Source organism: Nilaparvata lugens, chromosome 12 (genome assembly GCF_014356525.2).
Source record: "Nilaparvata lugens isolate BPH chromosome 12, ASM1435652v1, whole genome shotgun sequence".
Classification (NCBI taxonomy): domain Eukaryota; kingdom Metazoa; phylum Arthropoda; class Insecta; order Hemiptera; family Delphacidae; genus Nilaparvata; species Nilaparvata lugens.
The window spans coordinates 22,988,352-23,007,441 of NC_052515.1; the positions used below are offsets into that span (position 1 = coordinate 22,988,352).

At 34.9% G+C, this 19,090-nt stretch overlaps 1 protein-coding gene across 6 annotated transcripts in view; it reads right to left on the reverse strand.

The window, feature by feature from the left end:
• The window catches only part of LOC111056131 (tyrosine-protein kinase Btk29A), a 75,786-nt gene that overhangs the window by 39,030 nt on the left and 17,666 nt on the right, over positions 1-19,090 (reverse strand). For 4 of the 6 annotated variants that reach the window (XM_039439176.1, XM_039439174.1, XM_039439175.1 and 1 more), the window contains exons 3-4: positions 2,815-2,959; positions 1,103-1,237 (exon numbers count right to left, since the gene is read on the reverse strand). In XM_039439176.1, the coding sequence (XP_039295110.1) occupies positions 1,103-1,237; positions 2,815-2,959 (280 nt within the window). Of the gene's footprint in view, positions 1-1,102; positions 1,238-2,679; positions 2,960-19,090 lie in introns of all 6 variants that reach the window. The other 2 variants (XM_039439178.1, XM_039439177.1) reach the window with 1 other exon arrangement.

Here is a 19,090-nt window from a genome sequence, read left to right on the forward strand (position 1 = left end):
GTAGGTCGAGAAAAATATGGATGGAAAATCTTCCATAGAATGAGAATGACAGAGAATAGAGAAGAGGATTGCAAGAGGAGGACTGGAGAGATAAGGAGTGATGACTAAGGGGTTGCTAGAAGCGACTCTTACCTACCCTCGAAGTTACCAACAAAGCTTGCCTTATACACCGTCTCCCATGGTTTACACGTTTGATTTTATATTACGTGCCCATTCATGCATTTAACTTTTTTCAAATTTTACATATAGTTTACAAAGTAGGTTCTAAGAATATTCTGGGAAAATTTCAACTCCCTAAACTTTGTAGAAACAAAATGACGGCATATGAAAAACGATACTTTAAGAGCATTAAAAATGTGTTTTTGGTTCTACAAAATATTTTTATAGTTGCACTTTAGGGCAATATGACTTTTAAATAAAAACAACTAGAACATAGCCTAATAAGAACCTTAAAGTCTAAAATTATGCAAATTGAAATCCAGTGATAACAGCGCTTAAGAAATGATTCTTAAGCTCTCACAAAGAAACTCCGCGGTATCCGGAGAAGTAACTCTTCTATTGATCGTTTTAGTTCCTCATCATTATTGAAGCTATGAATATAAACTTTTTTCTTCAACTAACCCCATAAAAAGAAGTCACAAACAGTTACATCTGGTGATCGGGGTGGTCAATCTAAAAAAACACTTCCACGACCAATCCAACGGCCATGAAGTCTGTCATTTAGCTTGACATGATTTGGGAAATGAGGTGAAATGACATGTTGGAAGATTGTTTGATCCATTTCTGGTACCATCAAATGATCCAAGACTACCGCAACGAAGTAAACAAATCAGATATCATAATAACTCATGAAAGTAGTTTTCATAGGAAGGGAATCAGTAAAATTTTCAATATGCCATCATTTTGTTTCTACGAACGTTAGGGAGCTGATATTTTCCCAGAATATTTTCAGAACCTACTTTGTAAACTGTGTAAAATTTAAAAAAAGTTCGGTACATGGATAGGCATATAAAATTAAACGTGTAAACCTCCTCGTGGGACACTCTGTAATGATTATTATTCATGGTTAATGATTATTATTTAATGATTTCGGTTTAATTACCAATCCTGAGTGCATCAATCCACAGATCGCGTTCCGGTGGATTGGCGGCGATCAGATAGAGCGTGTACTCCTGGCCGGTTGCGTCGGTATAGCCAACCTGCAGGGGCGCTCCGCCCGCCAAGCTCTCCTGCACACCCCCACTTTGCTCCAGCAGCAGTAGCTGACAAGCGGTTTTGCCAGAGTGACTGTTCCACAGGTCCATGAGGTGAGCACAAACTGGGTCCGTTACCTAAATCTTTTGGTAATCAACCAGAGAGTGACAAGCGTTTTCGCTAGAGTGTCTGTTCCACTTGTCCATATGGTGAAATTGGTCACCAAGGTCACTGTGGTTCTTGTGGTATGAATAGAAAGATTGATCCAGCAATCCCATTTTGATCGAAAACCATTTTTGGACGAATGGATACAAAGAGAATACCATTGAAAATCGTTTTATGGACTCCAGTATCAGAAGCAAGGTAGGTCGAGAAAAATATGGATGGAAAATCTTCCAGAGAATGAGAATGACAGAGAATAGAGAAGAGGATTGCAGTAGGAGGACTGGAGAGATAAGGAGTGATGACTAAGGGGTTGCTAGAAGCGACTCTTACCTACCCTCGAAGTTACCTACAAAGCTTGCCTTATACACCGTGTCCCATGGTTTAAACGTTTGATTTTATATTACGTGCCCATTCATGCACGTAACTTTTTCAAATTTTACACAGTTTACAAAGTAGGTTCTAAAAATATTCTGGGAAAATTTCAACTCCCTAAACTTTGTAGAAACAAAATGGCGGCATATGAAAAACGATACTTTAAGAGCATTAAAAATGTGTTTTTGGTTCTACAAAATATTTTTATAGTTGCACTTTAGGGCAATATGACTTTTAAATAAAAACAACTAGAACATAGCCTAATAAGAACCTTAAAGTCTAAAATTATGCAAATTGAAATCAATCCACAGCAACACAGTGATAACAGCGCTTAAGAAATGATTCTTAAGCTCTCACAAAGAAACTCCGCGGTATCCGGAGAAGTAACTCTTCTATTGATCGTTTTAGTTCCTCATCATTATTGAAGCTATGGATATAAACTTTTTTCTTCAACTAACCCCATAAAAAGAAGTCACAAACAGTTACATCTGGTGATCGGGGTGGCCAATCTAAAAAAAAAAACACTTCCACGACCAATCCAACGGCCATGAAGTCTGTCATTTAGCTTGACATGATTTGGGAAATGAGGTGAAATGACATGTTGTTGGAAGATTGTTTGATCCATTTCTGGGACCATCAAATGATCCAAGATTACCGCAACGAAGTAAACAAATCAGATAATAACTCATGAAAGTAGTTTTCATAGGAAGGGAATCAGTAAAATTTTCAATATGCCATCATTTTGTTTCTACGAAGGTTAGGAAGCTGATATTTTCCCAGAATATTTCCAGAACCTACTTTGTAAACTGTGTAAAATTTAAAAAAAGTTCGGTACATGAATGGGCACGTGATATATAATTAAACGTGTAAACCTCTTCGTGGGACACTCTCTGTAATGATTATTATTCATGGTTAATGATTATTATTTAATGATTTCGGTTTAATTACCAATCCTGAGTGCATCAATCCACAGATCGCGTTCAGGTGGATTGGCGGCGATCAGATAGAGCGTGTACTCCTGGCCGGTTGCGTCGGTATAGCCAACCTGCAGGGGCGCTCCGCCCGCCAAGCTCTCCTGCACACCCCCACTTTGCTCCAGCAGCAGTAGCTGACTCACGCCCCCGCCTACAGCCGCACCTGAGCCCCCCGAACCGCCCGTACCCCCCAAGTCTGCCTCCTCGATAACCAGCACCTGGGCCAAAGTTATGCGGCCGCGCTCCTTCTTACGCTGATCAAACAAACAGATAGACAAAAATTAACAAACCAAGAAACAACGACAAACAAATAAATATTATAAAAATATAATTATATATTTTTGATTGTTGATATTGATTGTCAATTTATTGTTTGGTTTATTTTACTGTTGGTTCAGGTTAATTTTTAAACAATATCAGTGAGTTTCTGATGCGATATGCGCTTGCTAATACTTGTCGACTTGGATAATTCAATCAAAAAATGTGTGCTCTAAGATCAGCTTGATAAATTAGCCACTAATAATCCAAATATATATATATATATTAAAATCTCTAGTATTTAGTAGATTTATTTGTATCTAATATACATTTTTATCTCAGGGTGCAAGATTCGGCACCTGACGGAATAGGTAGAGCCATTCATCTAGTGAATTAGAACTATAATAAATTATCGCAAATTGTATTGCAAAAAATTAAATATTATATGCATATGTTTTAATAGCCTAGATTTCGTACTTCTTTGATTAAATAGAAATTTCTAAAATATTGATCTATATTTTTCTTTCAATTAAATACCTTTAATACTAATTTTTACTTGCGCAAGTATTACTCTTATTAATTTCTTAATTTATAATAAAACCCTTTCGGCGAGCTAGCTTTGATCATCAGATTAATTCGAAGCACTAGGGCGCCCATCACTAATTCAAATTTAATCACTCACGTGTCGAAAATCTTCTTGTAAGCCGCCGATGTCGATCCAACTCCATGCGGTCCGGGAATATGGTAGCCGGAATCGTCTCCTCCAAGGGGTTATAAATTTAATTAAAAATGAAAAATGACTTCTGCTTCACAATAGCATCACGAAGTCTTTTAAGAAATTTAATAATTTACTTTAACTTTAACTTTTACAAAATCATTAGCAAGATACTTCGCTCTAAAATATTTGGGGTCCTCTTATGGTGGCATTTGGCTGGCGAGTGCTGGTTCTTCCTTCTCAAGTTTTACAGATCCTCTTTCCGACTTTCAAATTAGCATAAAATTTAAATATCTTAGTCCTCCGCCATTTAGGTTCAAATAGATCTTACAAAAAATACCAAAATATTGCTTAGATTATATGATTAATAATTTCTTTGCATTCGAGCCATATCGATAACATAGATTACACAAATTTTAACACAAAATCTAGTACATTTATATAAATATATAGAAATATTTTTGAACTGGCCTACAGTTGCCGCCTATTAACTGCCGTTTTACTATTGGTGCATGCAAATTTTATTCGGTATTCATGCGCCTGGTAACTCTTATTTCCTGAATACATTAAATTATTTTTATTTGGTTTTTTATTTATGCTCTTTGCATGCTAGTTAATATTCTATACATTAATATTAATTCCATGCTACCTAATAATTAGCCACGTGGACGGGTGTTTTTTCATATTGCACACCATCTGATTGCAATAAAGCTCTGCCAAGGGGTTTTGGTCAGATTCTACGTTCCTCGGTTTGATCGATCTCTAGGTCACCGATCCGTGAATACATGTACATAACCTCAATCTTCAAATATTTTATATAATAATCTATTTATGAGCAATAAACTTCCTTCAAATCCTTTTTAGGTTCTTGTACCATTTAGCCAGAATAAGCTGATGCTATCTAATCTTAGTTATTATCTATTTGGCGATATTAGCCAGTTACTTTATTTCAGACCTATTACTGTTTCTGTTAGGGCTTTTTATCTACCCAGATTTAATATGTTACACGCGCCCCTGGGTTTGAATTCAAAATATTTGAGAATCACAATGTTTTTAATGAAAACCCACCCTTCAATACATCGATATACACTATACTTTATTTATAAATTATACTCTCATACTTCTATCACAGATCGCAGACATATTTGCTGCATCTCCTTTATACCTTTATCAAATACAATAACAAATTCTCCTCCTCAACACACATAAAATATCATAAATATAAACTTCTAAACGTACTCCTCCTGACAACACTTAAAACATAGTAATTTTTAAATTCGCCGCTTGCAGGGCTGCCAACCTAACTACACACATTTCATAATTCTCATAAATGATTCCTTTTAGACAATAATTTCGATTCACAAAACTTCTGGGCTTATATCTTATAGTATTTCTTAGGTCTTAATATAAATAATTTTCTATACATCAGGTACAATACTTTTCTTTTGCTAATGGCTCTTTGGTTTTGGTAGCTGGTATTCACTTTAAGTCTTTTTCAGGTAACAAACGTGGCATAATTAAAAGTAATAAATATAAAACATATAAATAAATATATCGACATTAATAAATATAATAAATAACAATAATAAATAACTTTTTGGGTACAGTATTTCTTTTTATAAACATATGTTCAACAGACGTCACATATTTGATTTAGGTGGCTTTGCTCAGCTGGTCGCTGTTCTACATTTCATACGGCTACATGTTACATCAGAATTTGCTGTCGACTTTCATAACTAACCTAACTGCTCAATTTTTTCTCTTAAAAAGGTAATTAACAAATTTTAATTTTATTATCCCCGCTTGTGTCCTTTTTTAGTGGATGTAGCTAATTTAATTACACATTTAAAATTTATTCTTTTTCTTATTGCAGGCTTCTAACGGCTGGAAGGAATTAAAACATTGGATTGTTGCCACGCGGTCCTATACCAAGATTAAATTTATTAAGGAAGGTTAGTAATCGGTTTGATAATAATGTTTTCCTTGATTTCTTATTGTATTTATTTCAAATTTGACGATATAGCATGTAGAAATCCCGTGGTTTACTTGCATCTTCTTGCATTCTATTTGTAGATGTTGTAGGCTGGTGAGGTTATCTGCTGTTGATTTGTGAGGCTGTCCTATTGATAATTTATCTTTATGAATTTAAAGCCCTTGTATCTGGTGTATCTTTTAAAACAATTCCTTGATCTGGTTCTGTTTTCTTCCTTATGATTTCTATTTATTCCGTTGAGTCTCGATATTTTCATTTTAGTGGCATTTTTTATAATTCTAGTTACACCAATAAACGACTTTATAATATAAAGCTTCCAATCAACTTCATCCGATACTTTCCACTTAAATTCATTATTAGGCTTCATCATCATAATAAACAATTCAATAATATAACACTTCCAATCAACACTTATAAATTCTTTCAACAATAACATGGTCTTAATTATAGCATCACTTTTCAATATTATCACAGCCATCATAACAAATATTACACACCATATCATAACATTTATAATCTTTTACATAGTATAACTTCTCATCAGATAGTAGCCAGGTACTTCCATTTTATTGCCATTATTCCTTATTTCTTTTGATTTTATTAACCACTTTCCATTGTTCATTAGTCCATCTTCCATTTCATTGTTGCCCATGCACGAATCCATAGTAGTCTTATCGGTTCCATTTTTATTCCAACATGAATCCATAGTAGTTTCGTAAGCAGCTCCGGTTTTGTTCCAATTATTACTTCCATTTTGCCGGTCACATCGTCGATCATAGCCTTTAAAACGTATGTGCCGCGGATGCACGCCGTCGGTCCGCTCCTGTCCTCCTCGGTGTCGGTCCGGTGTCCTCCTCGGGCGTTTAAATCGTGCATGCGGCCGGTATGCGCGCGCGCGGCTCCTCCTTTTCTTTCGCCTCCGGGCCTTGCGATGCATGTTCTTCTCCCGAATGCCGTCCTCTCCGTCCTGATGTCGGCCGTCCGGTGTCCTCGGGCGCTTCCGTCTCCGGGCCTTGCGGTGGTCGCTCCTCTTGTCCGGTAGTCCGTCCTCCCTGGTGTCATCCTCTTGGTCCTCTATCCTGGGTTCCTTGGGGTGCCTTGGTGGGGTCGAATGGTGCGCGGGTGTGGTGGCGGTCTCTTGATGCGCGGGTGTGACGTTCAAAGCGGGTAGTATGGTGGCGGTCTCCTCCTGGCGGCTGGTTTTTGGTGGTGGTTTATCTGGTGTTGGCTTTTGTTCTCCTAATAATATTTTCGGTGGATCATTTCTAAAGGTGGTGTATGATGTTAAAATATCTGGATTTTCTTTGTTTGTTTCATTGGAGCTTGTAGGTGTTATATCGGGGGTATCATATAGTCCTGGTTTATTAGCTGTAGCTTTCTGTGTATCTGGTGGCGGGTTGTTGGGTGTTGGGTTCTGTGTTTTTTGTTGATTTAATCCTGTTGCATGCGCTAATGTGTAGTTGGAATTTATTTGAAGAGGTGGTGGTTTGTAATTTCTGTTGTAATTGTTCTGAGTGTGATTATTATTTGAGTTTAATCGATCACGGCCATCATAGTGATTCTTACGATTGCTCTGCTGGGCATAGTGGTTGGTTGTGCGATTTTGAAATTTTTCATTATTCCAATTACCATTTTGCCTGTGCTCATAGCGGCGTTCAAATTGAGGAGCAGATCGGTAGCGATCATATGATACCGGTTCATAATTTTGGCTGTTATGCGGATTAAATTTTGAATTATGTTGATTTGGTGCGTATCTCTGGTCTGAGCGGTGGTTTGATATTGCCATTGCAGACTGTATGCCATATAAATGATTTATCAGCTGCTTGCAATCAGTAATGGGTTGTGTGGCGAGTGCCATTCTAACTTGATACGGTAGCTTCTTTAAAATAATACTTGCTAATGCCGATTCATTAATGGGCTCGCTCAATTGAGAATTTTTAAACTGTAGGGCAGTGACGAAAGTGGTACATGCACCGTCTAAGTTAGGGTTGAAATCGCATGATATGATGTCCGCTAGCACGTCCAACTGTTTACTTCTGCTCCAATACTGTTCCAGGAAGACAGCTACAAACTCATCCAATGATGTAAATTCATGGGCTCTACTCCGAAAGAACATCAGGGGTTCGCCAATCAATAAATTAGTCAAACGAAGACGCCAAAAATTCCAAGAGGTAGGTGCAAGAGTTTGTACTAATTTTATCTGATCAATGAATGGTTGAGGTTGCAAATGGCGATCAGTATTATCAAATTTTCCTAGTCCTTGTAATATACTATGTACGTTGAGGTTGTCTGTTTGAATCCCTTGAGGTCGTTGTTGAATATGATTTTCTAATGCTGTTATTTTTTCCTGTGTTATCTGCCATTGACTATTATGTGTAATTTTATTTGCGTTTACTTCTTGATTTAATTGAGTCAGAGTGGATTTTTGAATTAGTAGAGTTCCGTTTAAAGCTTTACAGGTTTCAGTATTTTGATTGATGCTACCTTGCAGTTGGTTCATTTTTGTGGACATATTAATCTGTTTATTTTGTATTTCTTTAATACTGTTAATATTTTTGTCAACTGTAGTTGTTAATGTTTGATTGGCAACGGTAATTTGTTTGTGGATTTCTTGGTGGCAATCGGCCTTAATGTTATTGGTTATATCCTGAATGGGTGTAGTGATTTGTATGGTTAGGTTATCTATCCTTTCGTTGAGCTCACATGTAACCGTATCCAACCTTTCCGATAATCCTGCCGTAACTTTATCCTGACTTTCTTTCTGTAGATTTATCATTGCTTTTAATTCTTCCCTATGATTCTCTACTTTAGCCTCAATAGTATCCAACCGTCGTTCTACTGATTTTATAGCGCCCGCTGTCTCTTTCATGCCCTGTTCCATTGTTTGCTTATTTGCCTCTTTCATTTCCACATTCTCTTTTTTAATCTCCTGCATCATTCTGTCCATTGTGTTTTGTAGCATAATATTGAACATACTGCTAGTTTGTTCCATCATTACCTTTTGAAAAGGATCTAGCTCTGTGACTGAAAATAGACTTTGTTTGCTCAGATGTGACTCGGCCTCTGGAGATGCGGGTTCGGCAGGCTGCTCCTCGCCCCCTTCAAAGTTGATCTCTACTATCCGTTGATTCAATGGTGTGTCAGCGGCGTCGATTCGAGTGGATGATAGAGGTTGCAGACCTGGTGGATCGAAGACTATCGACCCGACGCTTCCTGGTTCCCTTTCTCGTGGCGTATTGGCATCTACCGTGGTGGGGTTTGATGTGCTTGGAGTCGACAAAGTGGGATCTGTGCAACCGCCGTACATATATGAAACTTCAGAGTTTGCGGGAGTGTGATTCATTATGTCAAATATGATAAATGCTAATTAAACAGTGACAAAAATGATAAGCGAAGATGCTTAAAAAAGAGACACAAACCGGGACTTACAGTGAACAGTGATGTGTAAAGTGTTTGGATACTCTTACAACAAGGTATTTATACTTAAGTTTTTTACAATGCTCTAGCGCCCCCAATGTTTTGTTGATTTATTCTTGGCTAGTTTACAGGCTGCGACTTATTTTCCAACCGGCTTAAACACCTAATATATTTTTGACTAGAAAGTAATAGCAGTTTAGGCTTATAAAATATAATCTCTCTTTATAAACATGTAATTTTTCACAGTACTAATAATATAAAATTTTCTTTAAAACATATAATTTCTCTCTATTTAAAGCTATTGTTTCCCCAAAAAGTAATACAAATTTTCCTTCGCCAGTTTTCCTCACAACTCGTATAAGTTATCTATAATTTTCAATATGGTTATTGACTTAATTTCAAATAATTATACAATGGGCTTGGCTCTCATCGTCAGTCCCACGTTGGTACGACATGTCTTTGTGTCACGTTATTCTTTATATTTAAATAACGATTAGCCTCCTGCTTGGCATCAGTCGGTAAAGCATGAGATTTGATATAATTAGGTCGTGGTTTTCTAATAGTATTCAGTCTTAAAAAATCTTGATAGGCCTAGATATGGGCTTCTCCAATAACTCTTGTAATTCAATAAATAATAAATATATATATAAATGATACTTATACTATAGAGTTGAGGAATAAAAAATAAATTGCACACCATGAAAGTTTCATACATATATTACATAAATAATGCAAAGATCAGTCGAGGCAAAAAATATATATAGAGCGATAAAAAAAAATATAATATAAAAATAGAACAATAATTGAAATCAATAAAAATATCACAGGCTAACTTTATATTCTAGATTTATGGCACGAATCATTACCATGTGCCTTTATCTTAAAATCATATGCATTCTGTTGCATGTAGTTGCGATATGCGCTTGCTAATACTTGTCGACTTGGATAATTCAATCAAAAAATGTGTGCTCTAAGATCAGCTTGATAAATTAGCCACTAATAATCCAAATATATATATATATTAAAATCTCTAGTATTTAGTAGATTTATTTGTATCGAATATATATTTTTATCTCAGGGTGCAAGATTCGGCACCTGACGGAATAGGTAGAGCCATTCATCTAGTGAATTAGAACTATAATAAATTATCGCAAATTGTATTGCAAAAAATTAAATATTATATGCATATGTTTTAATAGCCTAGATTTCGTACTTCTTTGATTAATAGAAATTTCTAAAATATTGATCTATATTTTTCTTTCAATTAAATACCTTTAATACTAATTTTTACTTGCGCAAGTATTACTCTTATTAATTTCTTAATTTATAATAAAACCCTTTCGGCGAGCTAGCTTTGATCATCAGATTAATTCGAAGCACTAGGGCGCCCATCACTAATTCAAATTTAATCACTCACGTGTCGAAAATCTTCTTGTAAGCCGCCGATGTCGATCCAACTCCATGTGGTCCGGGAATATGGTAGCCGGAATCGTCTCCTCCAAGGGGTTATAAATTTAATTAAAAATGAAAAATGACTTCTGCTTCACAATAGCATCACGAAGTCTTTTAAGAAATTTAATAATTTACTTTAACTTTAACTTTTACAAAATCATTAGTAAGGTACTTCGCTCTAAAATATTTGGGGTCCTCTTATGGTGGCATTTGGCTGGCGAGTGCTGGTTCTTCCTTCTCAAGTTTTACAGATCCTCTTTCCGACTTTCAAATTAGCATAAAATTTAAATATCTTAGTCCTCCGCCATTTAGGTTCAAATAGATCTTACAAAAAATACCAAAATATTGCTTAGATTATATGATTAATAATTTCTTTGCATTCGAGCCATATCGATAACATAGATTACACAAATTTTAACACAAAATCTAGTACATTATATAAATATATAGAAATATTTTTGAACTGGCCTACAGTTGCCGCCTATTAACTGCCGTTTTACTATTGGTGCATGCAAATTTTATTCGGTATTCATGCGCCTGGTAACTCTTATTCCTGAATACATTAAATTATTTTTATTTGGTTTTTTATTTATGCTCTTTGCATGCTAGTTAATATTCTATACATTAATATTAATTCCATGCTACCTAATAATTAGCCACGTGGACGGGTGTTTTTTCATATTGCACACCATCTGATTGCAATAAAGCTCTGCCAAGGGGTTTTGGTCAGATTCTACGTTCCTCGGTTTGATCGATCTCTAGGTCACCGATCCGTGAATACATGTACATAACCTCAATCTTCAAATATTTTATATAATAATCTATTTATGAGCAATAAACTTCCTTCAAATCCTTTTTAGGTTCTTGTACCATTTAGTCAGAATAAGCTGATGCTATCTAATCTTAGTTATTATCTATTTGGCGATATTAGCCAGTTACTTTATTTCAGACCTATTACTGTTTCTGTTAGGGCTTTTTATCTACCCAGATTTAATATGTTACATTGTTTATGGTGGCCTGAAAACATCCACTAAGAAGGGATTTTCAGAAATTTGCCCCCCTGAGGGAGCTGGGGCCCCCCCAAAATTTTGTACTTTTTAACCGCTCATTGCACAGCAAGTCATGGAACTTTTTTGTTCAGCTACGAAAAAAAATTAGATCTATGCAGAAAAATTCCGATCAGGAGCACAGGGGGGTCCAGGAGAGGGCATTTTTCGAAAATTTTGATGTGAAATCACACTACAGCTCAAACTGATTGTCCTACAGACTTGAAACTTTGCACAAATATTCTTCAAACATGCTAGACGCGCACTAAGAACGGATTTTGAGATATTTTGCCTCTAAGGGTTTCAAAGGATGAAAAAGGATGATATTTAGTAAGGTTATGAACATGGTAAGGTGAATACCATATGGAACTGAGATAATTGACACATGATATTCTAACATATGTTATAATCATTGAAAAGCTTAAAATAATTTCATCAATCAGCTGATCGAATTTAATTTTCCATAGATTGAAAGCACTAGCTTGCCACGTGTTTGTTCCATTGTTGTATGAGTCTCATACATTCCGATTAGAACAGAGCACAGAGATTTTCTTTGGTTAGGAGTTTGTTGATAATTCTTTTTTTCAAATTTTATTGCAAACAAAAATCACATTGGAAAATTTCTTAATAGACAACAAGATTTTAAAAAACAAGATGTCAAACATAAACCTATATCCATTTGTAGCATGGCCAGAAAAAGACAAACTTGAGTACTAGCCGTGAGTTCATTCAATATAACTCATATTTTTGTGTTAATATTTTGTGAACAAGAAGTACGAGTTGATGAGAGATGTGAGTAATATCTTTTATTTGATCTAAATGGTTACTCATATTGTAGTAGTCGGGGTCACTTCAATCAAAGTTTTTTATTTTGAAGCTAATAAATGTCATACATATTGATTGTCCATAATGTAAGTGATTAAACTAATCAAAATTAATGGCTTACTGGTCCTTCACAGAACTTATAGTATTCCTGGTGATTGAGCCTGTCTTTTTTCAGTGTTGACTATTGATAATAAAGCTTTATTTACAACTAGCTTACCTGGCGAACTTCGTACCGCCAAAAGTCAATGTAGCCTACACTTCACTTTATTTGGTGAATCATGAAATTTATCTGACAATCAATATTTCCATTCACATCTAAATACGGAATTTCTATGTGCTTAGTCATGCAGCATTCATTATTCCCAAAACATATTCTTCTCAATCAATTGGTAGTAATATTTAACAGTAAAGTGTTGAATTAAAAAAAATAGATAGGATAAATTAGTGTTTCAAAGATGAGTTCAATGTTTTCATAGATGTTGATTGTCAATAGATGGTCCAGGAAATATGCGATGTACGATGAATATATCACCAGGAATTACATATTCTTTCCATCTTCCATTTTAGGATTTTCAGGATGAAAATAAGCTAAGCTAAATTCAAAAAAATTGTGAATTATTCTGACATTCTTCAGTAATAATAAATGCAATATGAACAACTCTCTTCCATGAGGTGAATAATTTTTTCCAACATTTTCCGGTTACTCAATGATAGGGGAGTGATAATTATTTGTATAGGTCTTCTGAGGAACCATTATCTACAGCTGGTACCAATCAACTACACTTCAACTCCAAACTACCGTTGTAATACCAGTAGCCTACACAATTTATCATAGGGTGACGTGTTTATTACAGCTGGTAACTTTAGATGCTAAATCATATTATCTTGAATCATGATCATCTTTCCGTTCTTCGGTAGCCGCTAGGCCGACAATTTCGAAAACATAGGCCTGTAAAGTAGATTAATAAATAATCATTATTAGCCACCCTATTATAATTTCTGGTCAGAAACCATCCCCAATATTCACACAACATATTCCCAAAGTTCCATGCCGTTATGTTAAGTATTTTTCAAGTCATAGGGAACAAACACACAAACAGACATTCATTTTTTTATATATATAGAAGATAGAAGATTTCATTCGGCTCAAACAAAAGCCTCTCTAAATGGTGGTAGAATGATAAGGTTGACAACTTTCAGTTCTGTTGTTTTAACATTTTTTTTAAATCACTTTCAAAAAGTTCATGTAGTACCTACTATTGTGTTTGAGACACTTCTGGCGATAGTTTCACAACTATTCTGTTCCACACTCCTATCACTTGCAGTTGTTAACCATATCTATAATAAAATAAAGAGTTGGCTTATACACGTATGGGATAGGAAAATTATATTTGACGCATCACCACGTCTGAACTACTGAACTAATTAACTTGAAATTTTGCTTATGGGCTAGATTCTTAATTAACCAAGGATGGTTATAGGCCTATTTTAAGTTCTTTAAAATTTCATTACATCAAGTTTTCGGATTATCAAGTTTGAAAATAGATCCTTGCGAAGCACGGGTTCCTGCTAGTAATATATATAAAAGTATTGATATGGTATAACCATATGACATTGAGTAAGGTTAGAAAAATAAATTTATCAAAGTAAAGTACAACAACAAACAACAATTTAAGGAACCAAAAAACAACATCATTTATTTATTTATTTATTCATTTCATTACATACAAAGGCTCACAGAGATCCATAAAGAGCCTTATTTACACAATTAAATGAAACAACAATTTAACTTATATACATTTTGAAATATATTAAATAAAGAAAAGAAAGCAAAAAGCATTTACACAGTTGAAATAATCAAATTAATTACATTCATATAAAGAAAAATGTGAAAAGAAAGCAAAAAGCATTTACTCAGAATAATCAAATTAATTTCATTATTATAAAGAAAAATGTGAAAAAAAGGTAAAACAATCCTTTCCAAAGATTCTAGAGGAAAATACAATTAAAAAAAAAACGATTTAAAGATTACAGGAAAGAAAATAATAGCTAAAAAAAGCTAAGTAAACAGGAAAAGAAAAGTCTTAAACTAGGAGAGTTCCAGCCAGAGTTTACAAAACAATTCATCTTAAAAACGAGCGTCTTAAGATAGATTCAGTTCACAATGTTTCTTATATTCATTGAATGAATTCGAAAAAGGATCAATGTGTTCATTCAAGCTATTAAACAGTCGTAAGGTTTTATAAAGAAATGAGTGGTAATGATGGTTTGTTCTAGCAAAGGGAATCTCCAACAATATATTCCTTCTAGGTCTTGCATATGGTACACTGAAATTAATTAGGCTGATAAAATATGGTAAATGGACGTTATGATTTAAAATATTATATAGGTAACAACAATAGGGCATTTAATGATCTCCGCACCTGCAATGACCGGATATTAAATAAATCATACACACTATTATATAAAATATATTTTTGATTGTTGATATTGATTGTTTGGTTTATTTTACTGTTGGTTCAGGTTAATTTTTAAACAATATCAGTGAGTTTCTGATGAGATATTCGCTGTCTAATTTTTCTAGTTAGGCTATTATGTTAGGATAGAAAAGAAATAGCTCATTAGTCTTTAGAATATATGGCTATAGTATTGACAATAAAAAAATGTTAATAGATAAACTATTGTTGGTGTCATAGGAGATGAGGTTAGTTTTATTTTGAAGCACACAATCAAAATAAGGTTTTTTTGGAGCAAAACTTTAAATCCTTATTAAAGTGCAAACAGAACGAGTGGGTCGCGATTTGGCTTCCAGTTTTGATAGATGCCACTAATCAGTTAGCAAAAATAATAAAAATATTTGTCATATCTGACATCAGTTAGCAAAGATAAAAATATTTTTCAGACGTCATCGTGTTGCAACACGATCGAGACTTGAACGTTATGTTGACTCCCATACTTTACAATGTGTTTGTGTTACATGGAGGTCGATGGCGAGCGCGACCTTAACTGAAAGATAAACGTCGAGATGACCGTTCTATTCGTACCCTTAGAAGTCAACCTCAAATTTGAAATAACCCCAAAATGTAAGATCGAAAACCTTCACCGTTGTTCACACAACATATAATTATTATGTAATTATTAGTTAAATTTGAACCTAAATTTTCTGCATTATTTTAAAATCTTATGTTTTTCATTTACTGTTTTGCAACTCTCACCAGCAGGCAAAAAGTTTCTTTTTGCTGGTGATGCCAAGATTTTATAATTTATTTTTCCAAAATTTTATTCAAGTATATGTATGAATAAGTATGTTTATTTATTTATATTTTTAATGATATGTCATATTATAAAGAGTTTAATAAGAACAATATGAATACTTGTAGTACCCTTTTTTATTTAAAATAAAACCCTTTATTTAAAGGGTACAACAAGTTTTCATATTGTTTTTATTAATTTGTAAAAAAGTAGCCCATTAAAGTGAAGTGTTTTTATAAAGAGTTTGTAATGTCTTGAATATTCTAAATTGGCAATAAATGAATTGAATGGAAAAATATATTGGAAGTTTGTGACTCAAATGTGCATTCATTACTTTCGTTCTCATTGTTAGCAAAACCTAAATCCTCCGTCCTTTAATGTCCTCTCTACATGTACCTAATACCTATAGTGAGGTCCACGTTATAATGGCAGTGGAATCAGATAGGAGAACAGCGTTGCCGATTCTCTGCCTTAATTTATTTTACTTTTACATAGATAAACACGGATTTGGCAACGTTGCGGAGCTATAGAAGGATAGCGCTATCTGTTTTGTCGAATGATAGACAAGGATAGCAACACCAATGTTGATCAAATTATTCAAATACTTGAAGGAAGCAACTATCAAGATGTCATGGAGAAGGCAAAGATTGCTATGCAGCAGCTCAATGGATGGTTTTTTGATAATTAAGCTTAATCTAAGCAAGACAAATTTTATTAAGTTCTCTAAAGGTATCTTCTTTCACTCATTAGATGTAGTATTTTGTTTTGGGGGGCTGGAATTCATTTGAACACAAACTTAAAAATGCAGAAAAAGCACTTCGGATTTTTGGGGGGTCCATCTTTCTCCTGTAAGACCATATTTAAAGCACTCCGTCTACTTACAATTCCAGCGATATACTTCCTTGAAGTTGTTTCGTTTGTGTTCAAGAACAAAAATATGTTTAATGCTAACCGAATTTGTCATACTTCTGAAACACGAGGTAAAAATACAGGAATATTCCAGTTACCTATCCATAGATTGACTCTTCTCGAAAAGAGACCGTGTTATTCAGGACTCAAGTGTTTTAATTGCTTTCCACAGGATATAAGGCTGTGTAGCAGCTATAAGTTATTCGTAATTCGTATCAAAGATAATTAGGACACTGGTAGAGGCTTGTCCTTATACCATTGAGGAGTGTTTTAGAGCATTCATGTGACTCCATTCTTAAAATGACATGTTGTATGCCACTTGAGCACTGCTCAGAATTTGTGGCTTCACACAACAAAAATATATTAATAATAATAATAATACTGCCATTATATCGTGGACCTCACTATATAAATGTCAATCAATCAAGAATCTTCTTTATTTCACAATAAAGCAAGTACAAAAATGATAAATAATATGAAATATAAAATACAAATAATTAAATACTTAAATTAGGGTTTCATATTATACATTACGGAATGAGCCTACATGGGCACTGTGGCCTGTGCGTAGACTCGAGTTGGTATTTCAAGTAGTGAATCTTATGAAGGGGAAAAAGAAAGAGAGCCGAAATAAATTCAATTTATGAGGGTAATTTCATTCAAATGATTGTCATAGTTTCGTATTGTAGAAGGTCATTCTATCTGTCTGTATCCATTCCTATCTATGCACACCCATCTACCATCCCATGTCCTCTGTCATTGTGGGAAGCCTCAACTTTCAATATTTTATTAGATCAGATATTGTTCCTAAACATGCTATCCAGAAAATGCATGATTGGTTGGAAAATATAGTCACTTGATTAGTGTGCTGAAAACACAACACTCTGCTCCTCCATTATGAAATCAATCACACTCAATAATTCACACAGATTACTGCCCTGATATTCACTTTGAAATGCCAGCATTTATGTCCAAGCACGTGATGCTGACAGTTTGAAGGGTATCTCACAAATAAAGCCCAGCATTGTCACACTCGAGGTATAATATGCACAATCTAAGATCTCATGAGAACTATTATTGGCAATTATAGATAAACCGACTTGATCAACCTTATCTGATTTGTTAACATTACCAACGATATCATTTTATTCAAGATCCATTATTTTTTTATTTAAATTGGGTACCTATATCAAAATTTTCAAAGCTAATCATTATTTTAGTTTCAAGTGATTAGTGAGTGTTATTTTGTTATTAAATTTGGTTTGTGAAAAATCTAAATTCGAACTTATCTGTTTCCAAATGTTTGGACTGAAAATTGGAATTCAAAAGTGTATGGAACACAACCAACTTTTTGGACCACCGTATTTACAGTGTGTGCATCAAAATTCGGGAAGAAACAGTTTTGGGCTGTGCCTGTTGGTCCTTCCCCAATCAATTGAAAGAATTGTGTTCTGTGTATCAATATGCTCCCATGCTTTTGTACTCCGGAGCGAAGCTCGGTGCCCCGATATGAATGTATTATGTTCCAGGTTTAACCCAACAGCTGATCAATCTCCGTTTAAACGTAGATATGGACCTCAATGATTCAAATTGGAAACTGGCACAACCAGCTGGAGAACCTAGGTCAACCTGCAACTTCAAATCCCTTACCAGACTGAACCAAATTCAGCAGCTATCACACCAAATCTCTACAGATCAGATAAAATCCCAATGTGGGTGTATTTTGGTCAATGTGTCCAAAGCGCAAGGGAAAGATACAACACATCTCTCTCACTTTCTCTCCCTCCAGCGTGAGCAATCTCTCTCAATCACTATTTCTCTCTGTCCGTTTCTCGCTCTTTCTCTCTCGAGGTTTCGGGACCAAACATATTATTTTATTAATCACCACCGAGTCGAGGGTTTGTTTGCATAATACAATATCATATAGAATATCACATTACCGAGTCTGGGCTCTCCATTAAAAGCCGGGCGGGCATTAAGCATGAATGAAGCCAGATGAAACCCGCCAACTGGGATTCAAGAAGGGTTGGGGAATTATAATGGTGATGGTGAATTAGGGTTTCGGGGGGTGCACTGGGAGGGGTGAACCCCCCTGGAGAGGTAGGGGGGTCGAGGCAGGGGTGGGGAGGAGCGTCAACTCAGTCGGATCGATATAGAAGCAAGCAGAGAGCAGGGTAACCATTTTTGGAATGGAGCAGCATTGCTTTTCTCTCAGTCACTCTCATGCGTTATTCTGTCGTTAGTCACTCATATAAACTCCCAATATTACCAATTCTTTGTTATTTCATAACTCAAATCAAATAAAGTTCAATGACAAGTCAAATCAGGTTTTCAATGACAACATATTTACAATCATTTAAAGTGATAATGTTGTTACTTCTAAGTGAAGTTCTTAGCACAGGGTATATATTATAATGTTGTAATGTATCTATTACAAATCCCCCAGAACGTACTCGTTAATAGCTGTTAATAATGTAAAAGTAACCTAGTTGTTGAGAATACCCCTACACATTCGCTG